General features: G+C 34.7%; 2 protein-coding genes and 1 long non-coding RNA gene across 3 annotated transcripts; 2 read left to right on the top strand and 1 right to left on the bottom strand.

The window, feature by feature from the left end:
- Positions 1–4236: 4236 nt before the first annotated feature.
- LOC133293113 (probable methyltransferase PMT18) lies at positions 4237–7449 on the bottom strand. The gene is made up of 5 exons (XM_061491648.1): positions 6778–7449; positions 6287–6497; positions 5785–6082; positions 4832–5296; positions 4237–4465 (listed from the first exon to the last, which is right to left on the bottom strand). Exons 1-5 carry the CDS (start codon positions 7447–7449, stop codon positions 4237–4239), a joined length of 1875 nt encoding a protein of 624 aa, XP_061347632.1.
- Positions 7450–9958: 2509 nt separating this feature from the next.
- Positions 9959–11643, top strand: LOC133293069 (uncharacterized). Its single transcript, XR_009749008.1, has 3 exons — positions 9959–10112; positions 10971–11061; positions 11577–11643. It is a non-coding gene; the product is annotated as an uncharacterized LOC133293069 (long non-coding RNA).
- Positions 11644–18874: 7231 nt separating this feature from the next.
- On the top strand, positions 18875–20390 carry LOC133293133 (GEM-like protein 4). The gene is made up of 4 exons (XM_061491669.1): positions 18875–19128; positions 19205–19285; positions 19649–19923; positions 20033–20390. The coding sequence occupies exons 2-4, from the start codon at positions 19222–19224 to the stop codon at positions 20207–20209; spliced, it is 516 nt and encodes a 171-aa protein (XP_061347653.1). The 5' UTR covers positions 18875–19128; positions 19205–19221; the 3' UTR covers positions 20210–20390.
- The last annotated feature ends 353 nt before the right edge of the window (positions 20391–20743 follow it).

Raw genomic sequence — 20743 nt, forward strand, 5'->3', positions numbered from 1 at the left:
ATTGGACTTGTTGGTCCCATAGGCCATAATGGATTAAAAAATAAAAAAAATCATTCGTTAAGCAATCACAGATGCAAACTGCCTAGCATAGTATTACTACAACTATTATCAATTTTGGAACTTTTTGACAATGTGCTAAGTTTTTCTCTCATGTTTGGGAACGTCTAACTTAATTCCTACCTTTTCACCCAAATGAACAGAAGTATAAAACCAAAGTTCGAAAATGGGATCGGTGAAGTTGAAGGCTGCGTTCGAATTGGGATTAATTGAGTGGAAGATGTGCTGTCTGGTAGTAGGGTTCTTTCTTTTGGTTTGCATATTCGTTTATATCTTTTGATGGGGCTGAGACTGCTTTTAAGTTTTTAACATTTTATATGTCTCTGTTTTCTAAGTTTTTATATAACTACTCCTATCTATTATTTGTCTTTTTCTTTTTTCCATTTAAAGGGAACTGCTCTTAATCAATCACATAGCATGAATCTGCAATTTTTTCTGTGAAGTACTTAGTTTACTGGGTTATGCTTTGACCCGATAGTGAAAGTTGGCCGCACACCCTTAGTCCCTTGAACTTCCTCCAGCTATGTATAATATTACTTTTCACTCCTTTCACGTGCTCCCTTCAATATTATTACCAGTTGTTCGTATATCCTAATATCTTTACTCATTGTCTACTGCACTACCTCCATTCTCTATATGAAACTTACAGTGCAATATTTTTTTTATTTTTTATTTTAAATTATGTTTGTTAATTTTATGATATAGAACATTATGTATAATGTTAAAACTTTAACTTTCACAGAATCTGTCATATATTCTAAACGAGCAATGCTATTTGGCATGAAAGATTTTTAAACACATGTTACTATGAATGATGTGGCATCAATCAAGTGAGAGAAAAAAAATGAAATAGTTAAAGGGAAAAAGGTAAAAAAGAGAAGTAGTGGAAGGTAAATGCAGCTTACCAAAACTTTGTTTCAGATCTACGAATTTAATTCTTTTTGTAACATTGTATTCTAAACATCTGCAACTCTTTTATTCACATAATGTTTAAGTAAATTGATAGAGAACAATGAATAAGTCTAATTTATAATTAACAAAATAACAATATTTTCTTATAGGAGTAATAAAATTAACATTGTTTTATTGTCAATGCATTGATAAGATCCTTGTCTTTGAAAAACAAAAATAGGTAATAATAACGATATAATAATTTCATAGGTTTTAATTAATGCATTTTAATACGGGAATAAAAATAAGAAGAATATGACAAGAAAGGAACGTAAGGAAATTAAAGCAAACATCTAATTAAAATTCTGCCCATCTCCAGTAGTATAAGAGTAATGTTGCACCTTCAACACACAATAATTCATCCAGTCAAAATTCTTGCTGTCTAAAAGGGGATTCATCAATAAACGTCATTCTCTCTCTTTTTTCCATCTTTTTCTTGCTATTCTTGACCAGTATCTTACAATTAGGAAATAATTTTCATTACTCTGTGATGGGTGAACATGTTCCGAACATATTTTGATCTTTCACTGCTTAATTAATTAGTAGTCATTACTTCAAAATCAATCCATAAAAGTGCGCAGTAGTTGCACCACAAAACAATCAAGATGGTTATTTTTCTATTGCTTGGTAGTTTTTTTTTTTTTTTTTTTAATGTGATATGATATCTAACCCATTGTCGTACTATTGAGTTTAGAAGTGTACAGCCATAGCAATATTTTAGTCTGAACAAATTCTCCTCTATATTTGGTTGAGTTTTAAAGTGCATTCTGTTATTTTTTTATCAAAGGTACTACTAACCCTATGTAATAATGAGGGTCTAATCTGTGTGTTCTACTAACTGAAAAATTACCAAAAAGTGATTCGAAGAGTCAACGCTGTATTTGAAATTTTGACAAAAGTGGTTTGCTAGTGCAGATGGGTCTATCCGAATATGAAAAAACAAACACCAGCTATGGAGATTCTCAGCCCACAAATGCAGCAAGGTATACTTAACGCTTCCAGCCCAATTTTGATCCGTGCCATTAATTGATCGATGAGCAAAAAGAGCGTGCCATTAAATGAATGACTTTTTTTTACACGTTATATCTCTAATAAATTCCATTAATTAGATCACACGCAAAAAAAGATATAGACGCTAGTGAAAATTCTATAGCTTCCTTCCCAGTGCAATAAAATGACGACATATCAGATTGGGCCACTACATGTGATATTCCTTAAGTGTTTGGGCTTCCTTACACAGCTAATGGGCATGATCTGGTGTGAGAGCGCATTTCAAGCAGTCTGTAAAGGATGAAAAATGTTAGTTTTTATCCGCGGTTGAAGAAGGCACATATAGAAAGAAAACAATAACAAGATTTAAAGAGTTATGACCTTACAGAGTTACACCATAATCCTTGCGGGGTTGAAGAAAATATATAGAAAGAAGTCCGACCCTTAGCACAAACCATAATTAACTAGAGTTAAGAGTAATTAACCTTATACCATAATTAACTAGACTTGTACTATAACAAAACAAAAAGATTTATTGGACTATCAAGTTTATCCGAAGGAAATAGATGTGCTAACTTCTTCTTTAATTTGTTTCTTACTTACTCTTCAATCCCCACTGGTTTGAGTGATAAATGTAGTGTACGTGTACTATTTATGTAATATTGTGACTGGGCTCTTCTATCCCCACTGGTTTGAGTTCGTTATTTGATTCTGATAAATGTAGTGTGTATTGGATTCTGATAAATGTAGTGTGTAGTATTTATGTAATATTAGCGTTGGTGGGGTTGGGTGCCGAAGGGCTTGATGTTGATGGCAAATATCAGTTTGATAAAAGCAAAGTCAAGAGAACCAATCATAAATAACTTGGTTAGATATTGTTGTTAAAAGCTTGAGGTTGATGGCAATATGTTGGGGTGCCGAAGGGTGCTACTGTTGTACCAAGATAGATTCAGTGCATCTTACTAACAGGAGCATTACATATCATAGAAGAGAGAAAAAATTTAACAGAAAAAAAAAAAACTTTAACTGACATGTAATATTTTTATTAGTGAGATGTACTGAATCTTTGACGTAACAGTAACATCAAAAATTTATTTGTTGGTTAGAGTTGGTTAAAGGATGAAAATTTAATAAATTCTTTAACAAATAAGGCAATTTCTAATGGTTATCTGTGTTAAATCTGTGTTTGGTTTCCCGTGCTTCGATTCTCGTGTTTAATTAAATTGTCAAGGTGCTTAACGTTATATATGATTATCGTGCTGCAGTACTACCTCCATTCTCTATGTGAAACTTGCAGTGCAATATTTTTTTTAAAATAAATTATGATTGTTAATTTTATGGTATAGAACATTATGTATAAAGTTAAAACTTTAACTTTCACAGAATTTGTTATATTCTAAACGAGCAATGCTATTTGGCATGAAAGATTTTTAAACACACGTTACTATGAATGATGTGGCCGACTCAGAATCCGAAGTTTTTTTTAAAGAAAATTTTAAATGTATAGGATTTAAGCTTTTAATTATAGGGGTTGGTTGGATTGAACCCATATTAGTTAAAATCCCGATTTATATCTGTGATTTTATGATTCTATGTTTTTTTTAATTAAAACGATTTCATCAAAATTTCAAACACTTTTACGATTTTACGATTTTTTTTACGTTTTACGATTTTTTATCCTCCTTCTGATTTTAGGTAAGATCCCGATTTTAACTACTATGAAGATCCCGATTTTAACTACTATGAAGATCCCGATTTTAACTACTATGGTTGAACTTATGTTTACTTTTTTCTTTTCAATCTTCTTAAATATTTTTTTTTTTTACTTTACCTAAATCACCTACCTCTTTGAAGAAATTTTTTTTTCTAAAATATTTGTGTCTGCATGTGCAGACACATGCAACACCGTAAGTCCGCCGCTGGATGTGGCATCAATCAAGTGAGAGAAAAAAATAAAATAAAATATTCTTATATGAGTAATGAAATTAACATTGGTTTATTGTTAATGCATTGATAAGATCCTTGTCTTTGAAAAACAAAAATAGGTAATAATAACGTGATAATAATTCTTAGGTTTTAATTAATGCATTTTAATACGGGAATAAAAATAAGAAGAATATGACAAGAAAGCAACGTAAGGTAATTAAAGCAAACATCTAATTAAAATTTAATTTCTTGAGGGAAAACAAAAAGGTGGAAGCAGAAGAATAAAGTTAATTGTAATAAGAACCCAATCTATTAATTTTGATTCTCTTTAGCTTCGCCAGTCCAGTAAGTTTTCTCGGCAAGAAGAATCTTTTCTGGGTTAAAGGGTCCGCTTTCATGATCCATTATGTTGCTTTTCCATTTCATTGCATCAGTAATGGTTTTAATCTTCACGAGAAGCTCTACTCCTTCTCTGAATACAACAGTACCTTCTGGCCTCAAAATTCTGTCCATCTCCAGTAGTATAAGAGTAATGTTGCACCTTCAACACACAATAATTCATCCAGTCAAAAAACATATAATAAAACTTAGGGTTCAGTGTGTGTAGTTACAAAAGATGTAACTTGTGTTTTTTTAGTGATTTACACAAAGTCTGACTCATATTTTGTGTAAATATGAAAAGTTATTTTTTTTTTCACTTTACACGTCAGCGATGTGACTGAGGAGAGAAAAAAAAAACTTTTCAGATTTACACAAAATATGATCAGTCAAATTTTGTGTAAATCACCTGAAAGGTTACTTGTGTCCTTTAAAATGATACTTCTTTTTTCCTAAAACTTCATACCATGGTGAGAAATAACATAAGCTAAAGAGGTAGATAATGTACGGCCAAATGTTTATTACATACCTATCCTGATAAATGCTAAATACATTACTAGCATGGATGAGATCATATGTTCTTGGATAAGTTGACATAGCTTCGCACCAATCATGGTAAGTCCCAATAAAACCTCGTTCATAAATTGCACCTAGAGTGTCATGGTTTGAATTTGAGGGAACAACATTCATAACCCACACTGGATATTTTATCAAGGCTGCTGCAAATCCACCAAGATAAGCATTCATGTCAATAATGTTTCTATATCGTCCTTGGGAAAGAGGAATGATATGCTTGTAATGTGCTATCCTGTTCCTCCATAGTTCATTGTCCTTTTGAAACTTCTCTGTATTAATGTTTGGTATTGAACCACTACTAACTCGAGGAGGGATGGCAAATGCACGCTTAGGCCATTTTTCTAGTGCCCCTCCTGCCACTTTGTCTGAGCTGCTGACTTCTGGCAATGGCGTTATGCACTTTTCCATATTTTGATACCTTTACAATGCAATGAAACAAAGAAAATGGTATGAAAAACCAAAGATTTTATTATATACAGTGATCTATTAATCTCATATTGCATGTGATATTTATCTCATGCAACAGAGACAAGATAGTGGGGTCCAGTACTTTTTCGAAAAAAAGAAAAAATAATGGACTCTACTATTTTGTCTATGTTGCATGAGATAATTATTTCCCTTATATATATATATATGGGGCAGGATCTTTTGACACTGGTGTCAAATTTGAAGTTTGACACCTCATCTGAGAGCCGTTAGATCAAAAAAGATCAACGACTCTGATTTGTAAGCATGTGACACCATTGATCTTTTTTGATCTAACGGCTCTCTGAGGTGTCAAACTTTAAATTTGACACCAGTGTCAAAGGATCCTATCCCTATATATATATATATATATATATATATATATATATATATAAAGTGATCCTACCTATAGTAGTAATGACCTAATAAAGAATTAATTACCAGGCCATGTCAGGATTGTCGGATTGGCATATGTGTGGTGTTTTATAAACCTGTCTACTTTGTACACATTCAATGTGATTTAAAGGCTTTTGCCAAATGGCAAGGTCATCCTTCTCAATAACTTTCTTCCAACATATACGCTTGGCTACTTCCTCGATAGAATCTTGCTCTTGCTTCAAATCTTCTTGTGTCCTTTCCCATCCCCTCCAGTATTTCTTCCATCGAATAGGTGGGCCAGAAAGAATCCAATAGCCACCTGGCCTGAGGACTCTATCCACTTCAATCAAATACATACCATCTGTGGATTGGAAATTAAGAGATTTAGTGAGTATTAAAAGTGCATGCAAAAGAATTATTGTTACTTGTAACAAGCATGCATGATGATATTAAAAATGCTAAAATGTTTTCCATTTTCAGATAACAATGTTGGAAAGAGTGTTTATGCCTTTTAACTATTATATTTACTTAAATTAACTACTTGTATGATTGATTGTACGAATACCATATTTCTGCCAAGGTATCAGGCAGCGAGAACAATGAGCCATATCAAATGCCCTCGCTGGGTATGGCATCCTCTGTGAAGCCATGATGCCAATCATAGCAGGAACTCCTCTCTCCAATGCAAACTGGACCTGAGCTTCATGTGTATCTCTTGGTGCAAAAGACATTGCTATGATGTCCCTTTTCAAAAGGTAAGCACCCCAACTTGCTACCTTTACAATTAGAACCACAGGAATGTATTAAATGTTAGCAACATACACATAACCTTTTAATTTGAATTTAAGATTTATAGGGGAAAGTATAGGATAAATCACCAAATAAATACAACTCCTAGTCTAAGCATTTTTCATGCATTGTTTTGTCCTGCAATTTTTATCTTTTACACAGTACTATAATATAAGGTCCACAGTTCCAAACAAACAAGAAGGTTGAAAAAGTAAATAAAATAGAGGCATAGAAATAAATCAAGATAAGACTACAGATTTAACTTACACCACACCCTGTATCAATTGCAGTTCTGATATTACCACTCGTGAGCGGAATAAGCTCATTAATATCATCAATGTATGCATCAGCTCCTCGTGGAAACATTGTACCTCCACCAGGGAATCTGAATCGGTCACCCTCAACTTGAATCCAGTTTTGAACAGCTTTCTCAATGCTAAGCTCTTTATGTGGAATATTGTCATACCAAGCATAATCTCTGCTTTGAGGCCATTTGAAAGGTGGCTTATATTTTGGTGGAGCAGGTATGAGACAATGTAGGAGTTCTTCCTTGGAGGGGCAATGTCTCTCCCTATATTTCAACATGTTTCGGTCAAATCTCCTACCTCTGACAGGATCTTGGCATGGAGTATATTCACTATATGTTTGGTCACATGGTGGAAACTCTTGCACCCCTCCAGAGTTATTGATCTCAACTTGATGGTGACTTCCAAAATCTAAATTTGAAGATGATGATAGAATTGAAGACTGGCTTGTTGACCCACTATTACAGTCTAGTTTTGAGTAGACATCAGATTGATTAGCTTGTGCGGGATTACTCTTCCATGCACCCATTATATAAGACAAAATACATAGCCCACTAACCCCAAATATCCATGTCAGTCGATTTCTCCTAAATTCAAGCTGATTATAATGTTTCGGGGATCCATCCTTGCCCATTTTCTCTTTATTTTGAGCTCTGAAGAAATTTTCAAATAAACAGATAACATTAGTTTATGTTCACAAGTTTGTGATCAATGAAAGCTACAACAACACTAGTTGAATGTTATAATATATATATCAGAGAATTAACAATAGTTAATTAACTGGGAGTTCTGTTATTCCATTCTATTTGAATTATCCACACATGATGAGTTTTAGAACTAGAAGAGCAACTAACCGAACCAAGAACAAAGATGCCAAGACAAAACCAAAGATTGAACAATATACTGACAGCAAAGAAAGAAAAGGAAGGTGAATCTTGTTAACATACCAGAGGAAGTAACTTGAAGAATGTGCAAATTTATTGTGACATACTGATTAAAAAAAAAAATAGGTAGACGGAAAAGGAAAGTGTGGTTTTGTTTGTTGCTATATTTTACATGTTACTTTTCCCCCCTAACTTGTAGTTCATTCAGAGACATGAAGGAAGTTGTGGCTTGAAAAGAGAGAAGTTAAATTGGATTTATTCAACAAACCTCTTTGTAAAGATGGCAAATAATGATATATAATAGGAGACATCGTAGCCTCAAATTACTCTTCTTTCACCCATTCTAAAAAGAATGCGAATTGCTTGTTCCTTGAAGGTGTGACATTGCCTCTTCCCACGATAATAGATAATAACATAAGCAACACAGAGTCTATATTCACATAATATATAATATTGTTATATCTACACCCGAACTCGTACGCTTACTATTTTTTCCCGAAAATATATAAGGAAATAAGTTTTGTTTGAGTTATTTTTTTCCGAAAATGATAGTTGTAAGGCATAAAAGTATAGGTTCAAGATAAATATAATAATTATTGTATAATATATAAGTAAAGTTGACTTGCAACTATATACTTTCATTGTATTTAAAATTGGGATATAAATCTATCATGTATCAGGAAAAATTTTATTTTTCCTACAGACACAAATAATGTTGGGGTCCATTGATTTTTTATTCTCTCTCTTACTTTTACTTTCTCTCTCTTCTAAATGTGTGTCTACAGGAAAAACTAAAATTTTCCTGTGACATAATACATATATATCCCTTTAAAATTATTGATGTGGCTTTCTAGAAAGGAAATATAATTTTTTTTTGTTCCTATACAGCTAATACCTGCTTTAAGGATTGAACCAGAGGATGATAATCTTTCAGTGAGCCAAATTTTTTGATCAAGTGATAAACTAATATATGTATATTTGAATCAAGGAAATCATATCATAAGTAAAATAAAAGGAAAATCTTGTCTTGTATGAATGAATGAAAAGGCTACAGTTCGCAAAGCAACAACCTTTTAAGACTTAATCATTTCTATATGAATCCTTGACTGATCAGACGAACAGAAGGACAAGTATGAATATGATTCACTATAAATAATAAAGGAGGCCAAGTCAGCTCTTGAAGTAACAGATCTCACGTGACTCAGTTAAACTAGTTAGCTTTCTGTTAGCTTAATTTTATAATATATAAGCTATGTAAAGTACAGAACTCATTCAGTTTTTAGTTTTTCATTTTTTTCAGTTTTAATCCATAAGATGGAGTTCATATTTTCTCCTCTGAGTTCCTCTCTTTTGATTTGTGATATGGTATCAGAGCTTTCCTAGCTCTGGTATCCACCATTTCCGCTGCATTTTCTTCCTTCTTGATTATAATGACCCTAAATGGTAAATCTTAATTAGAGATTTAATTTAAGGATTTAAATGTCATAATTAGATTTAGTGAGTGATTCCGAGTATTTTGACTGTAATCATGACTATGTTATGAAACGTGTTCTGCCGGAGAATTTACAGTTTTGTGAATTAACCGGTAGAGCTTAAAAGAGCAAAATAATTTTAGAGACATAATTTGATAATTCTGACGACAAATATGAGTTCAGAACGAAAAATTGTATAGTCTGGCACTTTCCGTGAAAATCTCGTGAATAGTGTTTCTACCGGGTATTTTGTACTGCTGTTTAAGCAACCGGTAGAGTCCAGAAATAAATAATTAATGAAATAAGAATAAGAAAGTCCAATATATGTCAAGCAAGTCAATATAGGCCCAAGAAAATGATAAGTTTATAAGTTTTAAGTTTCATAAGTAAACGAAGTACAATTAGTGATTCACAGTGCATTTCGTCAAAAACGGTGCAAAAATCATACTGTGAATTATGAATATTTTTTTGTAAGAAATAAAAAGTAATGTAAATGATTTTAGAAAAATAAAAATATGTTCGGAGCTTTAAGTTAATTCCGGGTCAGTTTAAGTAAAAATATGCGTAGGAAAAACATCCGGTAAAGCCACATAGGCTAAAAAGTACATTTAGTGACTCAAAGTCACCATTTTTCCTCACACTCTCTCTCTCCCTCTTCCCTCCCAAACCGTGACAGCCATGGAGAATAGAGCTTAGGGCTTGTTTTGATTTTTCTTTGATTTCTCCATGATTAAGCAACCAAATCTTTGACCCATTATACCAATCTCATAGGAAATCATCCAAGGAAGCTATTCCACCCCTCCATTTGAGCTGATTTCATTTGTGGAGGGAGATATCCATCACCCCATTTTCGTGCACTATTCATCCAAGGTGGAAAAAGTGAGTTTTTGATGGAGCTTGGCTTGGAGGTTGCTTTCTAGGCTTTGGGAAGTTGATTAATGGTAAGAAACCTTTGTTTTCATGATGTTATTTTGATGGTTTGTGTCATAGAAATTGTGAGCATGTGTTGGTGTGAAATAAATTAGTTTAAAATTTGAATTGATGATGTGTTGGATATAGGAATATGGAATAAGCATATGAACATGTATAAAAATTGGAAAAAAATCACATGGTGACATACCCTAGATTTCGGCCTTGATAGGGTAATTAGGGGTGATGCGCAAAGATTTATTGTATGTATTGGGAAGGTTTAATGTGCTTGAATAAGAGGAAATTTGATGAGTTAGTAAGAATGTTAAATTTGAAAGAAAATCCTTTGAAACATACCCTTGATGTTTCGGCCTTGAAGGATTTAAAGAGCTTGAGATTCCCAAAAATCAAATAGGAACTTGGTATATATTATATATTTATGTACGTGTAGTTGTTAAATTAAGTGAGGAAAATGTATTGTAAAAGAGAAGGATCCTTGGAAATTCCCTTAAAGGATTCGACATATAGGGTGTTTAGGGAAAGATGTTGTCATATTTTATTTTAATAAAATATGTGTGTTTCAAAGTATGAAAATGATAAGTCATGAAGTGAAATGGTTTGAAAAGAAATCATGGAAAAATATATTGATTTCCTAATTTTAGGCCCACGGTCCTTTAAAGTAAAATGCTATGATTTATGTTGGAAATTCGTAAGGGAATGGATGATTAAATTAAAGAACACCAACGGTTATAAAGAGGTCTAGACTTGTGTATTGGCATAGGATTGGGAAAAATGCAAAGAAATGAAAAGAAGCGATAAAATGTATGCCTTATGTGAAAGCTAGGCATGATGGCATTTTATTAATTGGTATTTGTGGATTCTTGCTCTAGGTGTACCTAGGGACTAAAAAGGAATCAGAATCTCTTGAAGATATATAAGTAACTTGTGAAACAAGTAAGGGTATTGGTAAAGCTTCAAGAGGTAAGCTCTATGTTTAAGGAGTCTTTTCCTGCTTGAGTGCTCCACCATGGTTAGTGAACTATGGTTGGACTGTATAACTGTGATTTAGATGCTTTGTATAGATGCATTCATATAGAGTTATTTGATAACATGATATGTTTTGCTCTGATATGACTTCTGTAATATGATTTCTGTAACAATCTCTGACCATTGATTGTATAGTACCCTGATGTCCGCTTTGGGGTCCTCCCTCGGGACTAATGGTGTACATCTCTGATATGTCTGGTTCCGCTTTGGGGTCCTCCCTCGGGAACACGTGCGTTGATTTCCGCTTGGGGTCCTCCCTTGGGAATGACGGCGCACACCTCTGATATGGATAAATGCTCTGTTCTGTTATGATATATGTTATATGTTGTATTCGTATACTCTGTATCTGACTTTCGTGCAGGAGTGAGCCAGGGGTATAGAGAATTCTCTATAAACCTGGAGCTTATTGAGATTTGTAATCTCACCCCTCGTTGGGGACATATTTTCAGGTGCCCAGATTCCCGGTGAGTCCTCACTAGGCAGGGACGCGACACGTGGCTGAGGCAGTTGACAGATCGAATTTTGAGTGGCTGTAGGCTACTACTTTTTGGAAGTATATTCATGTTATTTTATATTTCCGCCTTTGATGGATCATGACATTGATCCTTTATTTTGTATATGGCCTGTATATGTTTTGTACATGTCTGTCAGTTTGATGCATGTACATTTGAGTATTCAGGCACGTTATATGATGAGGTAGTATTCAGATATGTTTACGTGTTGGATTGCATGCTGTTAGATATAGTGGCACTGAGCCAAGTTATGCATGCGCCCATGGATGGGCATTTGATTATATTTGTATAAATTGTTTATCAGGAAATGCTTCTGTGTGGGATTGGAAAATCCCCAGTTGTCCGATTTATAGAGGAAACTCTGCCCGATTTTCGTTTACGACGAATGAGAATTTAAAAAGAAAAAGAAAAAGTTAGCTCGTATTTTTAGAAGTTAAGTCTTCCGCTGTTTTCTGTTTTATCATATGTATGTTAATTGAACCGGCTCGAGACGGGGATGTTACATTGATCGTTTTCTTGTTCTCTGTTCTTCATCTGCAATGGTGGATAACATTCCAGAATACTTGACCAATCCAGGTCATCCTTTTTTCTTGCATCCAAACGAGAATCCTTCTCTTGTTCTTGTGAATCCACCTCTGAGTGGAAAGAACTATCATACATGGGCTCGGGGTATGAGCATGGCTCTATTATCCAAGAATAAGCTTGGATTTGTTGATGGAACTATTGCTCCACCCCTGTTGAAGATCCTTCATATGTTGCTTGACAGAAATGCAACACCATTGTTCTTGCTTGGATTCATAGATCCATTAGCAATTCAATCGAAAGATCCATTCTATGGATGAATCGTGCTTCAGATGTGTGGACCGATCTGAGAAATAGGTTTTGTCAATCTGATATATTCAGATTATCTGAAATTCAAGAAGATTTGTATAAGCTTCATCAAGGAGAGATGAATGGGACTGACTACTTCACTGAGTTGAAGACTCTTTGGGAACAAGACCAGACAGTGCGTTTGTGTCGATGTACAGTACCTTGCAACTGTGGGCTCATACATATGGTTCGAACTCATAAGGAACAAGACCAGACAGTGCGTTTCTTGAAAGGCTTGAATGAGCACTATGCTCATGTTAGATCCCAGATAATGATGATTGATCCTTTGCCTCATGTCACACAAGCTTTTTCTTTGGTTGCTCAACAAGAAAGGCAATTCGATACTGTATCTCAAGGTGAATCATCTTTATCTCATGCTTTTGCTAATAATTCGAACTATGGCCGAAAGTTTGTTGCAGAAAAGGGAAGGCCTAGGCCAAATATAGGAGGCCAAGGACGTGGCACTAAGATGTGCACTCATTGTGGAAAGCCCAACCACACTATTGAAACTTGTTATCAGATTCATGGTTTTCCTCCTGGTTTCAAAAGAGGTGGAAGACAGAATAGTTCAGCTAATTTTGTGCAACAAGAACTTGGTGGAGAAACTCACACAACTACTTTCGATGATGATTCAAAAGTAGGAGTTTCATTGTCTTAAGGGCAATATCAGAGATTGTTAAGCCTTTTGCAAGATGATGGATGCCAACCACCTAATGAACAGCAAGCAGTTCATTCCACTAATCTGACAAGTACAACTGCGTTGAATACAACTCCAACATCAGCATCTTGGAGTAACACAGCAGGTAATATCTGTTGGATTCTAGATACTGGAGCTACAAATCATATTTGTTCTGTATTGTCTCTTTTCAATTCTATCCACAATATACAGCCAATCTCTATCATGATACCTAATGGAACTCAAGTGGTGACTAACATATCAGGAACTATTTTCTTATCTGATACCCTGCAACTAGTTGATGTTTTGTATGTCCCTGAATTCAAGGTCAACTTGATTTCTGTTTCAAAGCTGACTTCAACTATTCCTTGTTATCTAACTTTTGGCAAGTCTTCGTGCACTATACAACAGGCAAATACCAAGAAGATGATTGGTATAGCTGATGCAAAGGAAGGGCTGTATTTCCTTGATTATAAGCAGGAAACAACAATGAAGATTGACAACTCCTTGAGTAAAGCTTCTATTAATGTAGCTAGAAAATTGAATAATGCCAAGTTATGGCACTTTCGTTTAGGACATCTTTCTTTTGATGTTTTCAAACAGATGTCTAAAGCATTTCCTTTTATCTCCTGTGAAGATGTAAGTCCCTGTGACATATGTCATTACTCAAGGCAGCGAAGATTACCTTTTCCTCTTAGCAATTCTAAAAGCAATAAAGCCTTTGATATGATACATGTGGATATATGGGGGCCATATGGTGTTTCTTCTATTAATGGTCACAGATTCTTTCTTACCATTGTAGATGTTTTTTCTCGATTTGTTTGGGTAATACTCCTCAAGAATAAAGCAGAAGTGAGGCCACGTCTGCAGAATTTTATAGCATACATAGAAACTCAGTTTGAAACAAAATTGAAAGTGTTACGCAGTGATAATGGAACTGAATTTATCATGGATTCCTTTTATCAACAGAAAGGTATAATGCATCATAGGAGTTGTGTTGAAACTCCTCAACAAAATGGTAGAGTAGAGCGCAAACATCAACACTTATTGAATGTTGCTCGAGCTCTAGTTTTTCAGTCTCAGATCCCACCAACTTTTTGGAATTTTGCTGTTATTCATGCAGCCCATTTGATCAATCGTTTGAACACTCCACTGCTAAATTACAGCTCTCCATATTCAATTTTATACAATAGGCCACCAGCCCTCACTCATCTACGAGTATTTGGGTGTCTTGGCTATGCTAGCACATTGACTAGCCACAGAAATAAGTTCTCTGCTAGAGCAAGGAAAGCTGTCTTCATTGGATACCAAGATGGAATAAAGGGTTATACCCTTTTTGATGTCACTTCTCATGAGATTTTTACTTCTCGAAATGTTGTCTTCCATGAATATTTCTTTCCATTCAAGGAAAAGTTATGCTTACCTCTTCCTAACCCTGCACCCCTCTCTGACTTTCCCATCTATGACTTTCCCATAGACCTACCTATAATGATCCTATTAACCAAATCTTTGACCAACCTCTTTCTGTCACAGATCTTTCCCGTGACCAACCTATAAATAATCCTACCCGTGACTTACCTTTAAACACAACAGTCCAAGCCAGTGACTTACCTTTTAATAATCCAAATCATATCAGTCCAAACCAAGTAGCCACAGTACCTATTAGACGTTCCACAAGAGTCAAAAATCACCCTCAGTATCTTAAGGATTTTCATTGTGGATTTTCTTCCTTAACATCAAATGCTGATACACGTTTCCCTTTATCAAATGTTCTGTCTTATGACAATTGCTCACCCACTTTTACAAAGTTTTGTTGCAATTCCATATGCATCATTGAACCTCATACTTATCTTCAAGCAGCAAAACATGACTGCTGGAAAGAAGCCATGAAGGCTGAAATTTCTGCTCTGGAGCAGAATCAAACTTGGGTTCTAGTTGATCGACCTGCTGATAAACACATAATAGGTTGCAAGTGGGTATACAAAGTAAAATTCAAGGCTGATGGAAGCATAGAGAGATATAAGGCCAGGCTAGTTGCCAAGGGCTATACTCAAATGGAAGGAGTAGACTACCTTGACACCTTCTCCCCAGTTGCTAAGATGACTACTGTTCGGGTTTTACTTAGTGTGGCTGCTTCTAGGGGTTGGCATCTCTTGCAACTTGATGTCAACAATGCTTTTTTGCATGGAGACCTCAATGAAGAGGTGTTTATGGCTCTTCCTGATGGCTTCCCTCAGTCTCAGCCACCCAAGGTATGTAAACTTCAAAAATCTGTTTATGGACTCAAGCAAGCGAGTCGTCAATGGTATTCAAAACTGTCTTCAGCACTCATCTCCATCGGATATCAACAATCCGTGGCAGATCATTCTCTCTTTATCAAACGAACAGATTCTTCCTTTACAGCCTTACTTGTCTATGTGGATGATATAGTCTTATCAGGTGATGATTTAAACGAGATCAATCAAGTTAAGGCTTTCCTAGACTCTACTTTCAGAATCAAGGATTTGGGCAACCTGAGATTTTTCCTTGGTTTGGAGGTTGCACGCTCAAAGGATGGTCTCATTGTAAACCAGAGGAAGTATGCCTTAGAGATACTTTCTGATGCTGGGATGCTTAGTTGTAAACCAGTTTCCACACCTATGCAGCCTTCTAACAAGTTATGTCAAGCCAAGGATCCTTATGAAATTTTATCTGATGCTCAACCATATCGAAGGCTTGTTGGTAGACTGCTATATCTCACAACCACACGACCTGATCTCTCCTTCGCTGTTCAACAGCTCAGCCAATTCGTTTCAGCCCCCACGACTCTTCATATGGCTGCTGCACATAGAGTTCTCCGGTATCTCAAGAACTCTCCAGCTCAAGGGCTGTTCTTTTCTTGCAATAAATCCTTGGTTCTGTCAGGTTTCACCGATAGTGACTGGGCCTGTTGTCCAGACACTAGGAAGTCCACCACTGGTCTTTGTATTTTTTTGGGAGATTCACTTGTATCTTGGCGTTCGAAAAAGCAAAGCACTGTTTCACGCTCATCAGCTGAGGCTGAGTACCGAGCCCTTGCATCCATGTCTTGTGAGATTCAATGGTTGAAGTTCTTACTCATTGATTTATGTGTGCCATTCACGAAACCTGCTGCTGTGTTTTGTGACAACATCTCAGCAATCTATCTTGCTAAGAATCCTGCATTCCATGAACGATCCAAGCACATTGAGATCGACTGTCATGTTACAAGAGAACGCATTAATGATGGCACCATTCATCTACTCCCAGTTCAATCTTCTTCTCAGCTGGCTGATGTCTTTACCAAATCCCTTCATCCTCAACCGTTTCTGCTCAATATTGGCAAGCTTGGTCTTCATGATATTCTTCGTCCAGCTTGTGGGGGGGGGGGGGGTAATAAAGGAGGCCACGTCAGCTCTTGAAGTAACAGATCCCACGTGACTCAGTTAAACTAGTTAGAAGTAGTTAGCTTTCTGTTAGCTTAATTTTATAATATATAAGCTATGTAAAGTACAGAACTCATTCAGTTTTTAGTTTTTCATTTTTTTCAGTTTTAATCCATAAGATGGAGTTCATATTTTCTCCTATGAGTTCCTCTCTTTTGATTTGTGATAATAAAGTAAACAGAAAAAGATCACCAACCCAACATACTCGTTGAATAATCTCCAAAGTTTTTTTTTTTTTTGGAAACAATAATCTCCAAAGTTGGTGTCCCTTTTGGAGTGGCCATGGGCCTTGGATCACCCTTACTGGGCTCACAAATGGGCCAGGATTACTATATTTATTTATTTTTAATTTAAATAATGTCTGCTCATCTGATCCTTGTCATAAAAATTGAGAAATAGATCTTCTCATGTGCAAAAAAATATGATATGGTTATGTGAGAAGATCACAACCATACAAAGGTAAATCAACGGTTATAATTTTGTAACTACCTATTTTAATATTTTTTTTCTCTCCTCCTTTACTACCATTGATCCATCTTTGTATGGTTATGATTTCCCACATCACATGGTCATGTGAATTTTCACATGAGAGGATCCAGATCTGTTTTATGTTTGTTATGTTCCATAACATAACTTTATTTTTCTACACAGACAACAAAAAGGAGAGAGAAAGTGAAATGATGAAAGATAGAGAAAAATATATGGACCCCATCTCTTTATTGTGTGTGTAAAAAAGTGGAGTTATGTTATATAACATAACAAACATAAAATCTAAGAAAAAAAAAGGGAGAAAAAGGGAGAAGAAAGTATAATATCTATGGAGATTAATCCTTATCACCTTCTGACCTTCCACATGCATCATGCTATTCTAACTAAGGCCTAGGTCACGAGCAAAAGAAAATTACTTCTATTAACTTTTTTATTTTTGTGAGTTGAGTCGGATGATCCGTGGCCACATAATCACAATATTATTTATTGCACATCCAAGCTCAAAGCAATTGGGTCCACACTATCCCGTCAAGTTATTAAAATTGCTTGTTTGAAAATTGAAGATCAAACATGGGAACTGGGTATGAATCTGACTGGTTAAATTTGGGAATTTTCAATAACTAAATATCAAAGTGTAATTAATGCGGCTAGTTTTTAAATAAAAGAGTTTGATATCAACTTAAAATTTTAAAAGATTGGTTACTATGGGAATCAATTTTGAAATAAAACTAGTTTCTGGAGCACTGGCATGGCTTAGTGGCCCACACCCGACTGTATGCAATATTGCAATCTACTTCAGCATCACGACAAGTCATTCCTAGTTAACTATGCTTTGTTTCCTTGGGATAGGTTTATACGCATGGATTTATAGAAATAGGTTCGTTGAAGTGATATATGCTTGATTTCGTTTAAACAAGATTTTGGATTTTGGGTTCAAGTCTACGTGAATACAAAAAAATTTCTTTGAGAGAGTTAACCTCGTTATGATATAAACATTCTTGGTTCAAACATGATTGTCTCCCATATTTTATAAAAAAAACAAAACAAAACAAAACAAAAGGTTTACATGCATGGATCCTTGTGACTGCACTGATTGATTAGGCCACTTAGAATCGCTCAAAACTCAATTGAACCAACTAAGGTTGTGAATTGCAGTTGTAATTGTAGTTGCATACTGATTACAAAGACATCCAAAATTTCACAATATTGTGGCCAAAATTACAATTGTGACCACAATTGTAAACTTGTAACGGATTGTTAAATAAGAAGAAACAAAGTTAATATTTTTCACATTTTATACATATTTCTCCTATAGCGGAATCTTTCCATGAATGTAACCCCATTTTAAGAGAATCATGTAGATTGTGCACTTGTAATTTTATTTATCTTTTTATATTTGTCATTTCTGCAGTATTTAATATAAAATAAATACTAAAGTAATTTTTTCACAAATAAATAAATCTTGTAATACTAATTATAATTTAATATCCGATTTATGATTGTATTTTCCTTCAGGTTTTTTTAAGCTTCTCATATTAAATACATGGATGAACTGCGACTAACTGTGAAATAAAGAATATGTACCTCAAAACCAAAGTATAAGCCAACTTTTATTGAATCGGGAAAAAGTAGCCTTTCACACGGGAAAGTCAAATTACTTTTCAAAGACTTTGATTTGCCCAAAAAGACCTGCAGCGTGTTTTAGAGATAAGGACGAGACATTACTGGTATTATAATAATTAACTTCCTCTGCCAAATTGAATAAGGTATGCAATGCATATTAAATGAACATAGATTTGTTTCTTATATATGGATGATTCTAAAACAAAAAGAAATAAGGAATAAAAATTTTCATTCTTCGATATAAGCTATTCGAATAGGCATCTCTTCGAAGCTTCCCTTGGACAGCTGTTTGCAAGCATAGCAATTAAATCTTTGTTTATAGATTTTGAAGAACCAATTTGCATATCAGATACCTGCCTGCAAATCCATCCACTGAAGAACTCTTTTGGTACATTTCTAGAGAGATCCTTCTCATCAGATAACAATACCAATAACATCCTGATGCGGTTCTCTTGTAACTGCAGATAAAGAACCTGCAAAGATGGAGCACAAGAAAACAACAAGCACGAAAAGAAGCAATTTTGCATGTAGGATTCATGAACATGGTTAGTATTTTTTTTTTTTTTAATTTTTTTTTTTAAGGTTATATTTATTTTATGTTGTAGGAAGATTGTTATCTCATGTTATAGAAATAAAATTACAAATAAGATCCACATATTAGAGGAGAGAGAAAAAATATATACGGGACCCACCTCTACTTTGTGTGGGTAAAAAACTTGTTTATCTTATGCAAGATAAGATAAATATAACCTTTTTGTTTTAATACAAGAATGATGTTGAATTTCCAAAATATGAGTAAATTATCTAAACTCCTTACCATTAGACCAATTTGCACTGAGATGTTAAAAGAGAAATGAATTCTATTGAATGGTAGATTCATTCACAAAATGTGGTATGTGGGGTTGCAGTAAAATTGGGTACTAAACTGTCCGAGACTCTGAAGGGTAAGTTAAGTTTGGGCGCAAGGATTATACAAGAAGGTGGGAGAGGGAACATTTTCAAGCATATTTTTGGGATGCAAGAAGGAGAGCAACTCTTGAAGGCTTCACAATGCTATTTATACACGACAGCTGGTCCTATTGCTGGAGTTCTATTTATTTCCAATAAAAAGGTTGCATTTTGCAGTGAAAGGCCTATAACCTTCCCTTCTGCAACTGGAGAGTTGCTCAGTGTACCTTATAAGGTAATCTTCATTTGTTAGACCCCGAATTTAATTAACATCAAATTGTCATTATTTTTCATTGATCATCGAATTGCAATGTTTTGATATCAAGGTGCGTGAAATTGTGCAGGTTTTGATACCAATAGAGAAGATAAAAGAAGTCAATGAAGGACAGAATGTGAACAGGACAGAACAGAAGTACGTAGAAATAGTTACTCAGGATGATTCTGAATTTTGGTTTATGGGGTTTTTACGGTATGAGAAAGCTTTCAGGAATCTTCAAAAAGCCATTTCCATGTCCATTTAACTCCAAAAATAGATGATTGAACATTGTTTCTCTGATGTTTGACACATACTTAGTTGTTTGACAGAAGGGGAAGTTCTGTTATGTACAGTTGTTTTTGTCTGTACTCATTGTTTACTGGGGGTGAATGCAATAACACTCAAGTTTATAGTTGTTGCTTCATCCCTTATCCCTTGGTGATGAAGAACGCGTGATTAAGTTTTATGCCATGCAAAAACAATCAATGTTGTCCTTCATGATTTGGCTATAGATGGTGAATGCAACACGGCTGGGAATAATCACATGCAATAGAGACCAAATGTAGAAAATCAAAAGACTAAATAACTCAACATTAGTTATAAAAAAAATTATTGGTCATAGCAATTAAAAAACAAATTTCTTCATCCAATTCTTAATGCAGGATTTTCGATGAATTGCTAAAGAACCAAAATTTAATCAAGTCCAGTTGGTAGGGAACAAAGGACTACTATCAAAATTTATAAAGCAGCAATCTCGGTTAACATAAAATTGTTTGGGTTTACTTCTATTTTAACTTCA

Source organism: Gastrolobium bilobum, unplaced genomic scaffold (assembly GCF_033153095.1).
Source record: "Gastrolobium bilobum isolate Gb01-03AN ecotype WA unplaced genomic scaffold, APGP_CSIRO_Gbil_v1 utg16185, whole genome shotgun sequence".
Lineage (NCBI taxonomy): Eukaryota > Viridiplantae > Streptophyta > Magnoliopsida > Fabales > Fabaceae > Gastrolobium > Gastrolobium bilobum.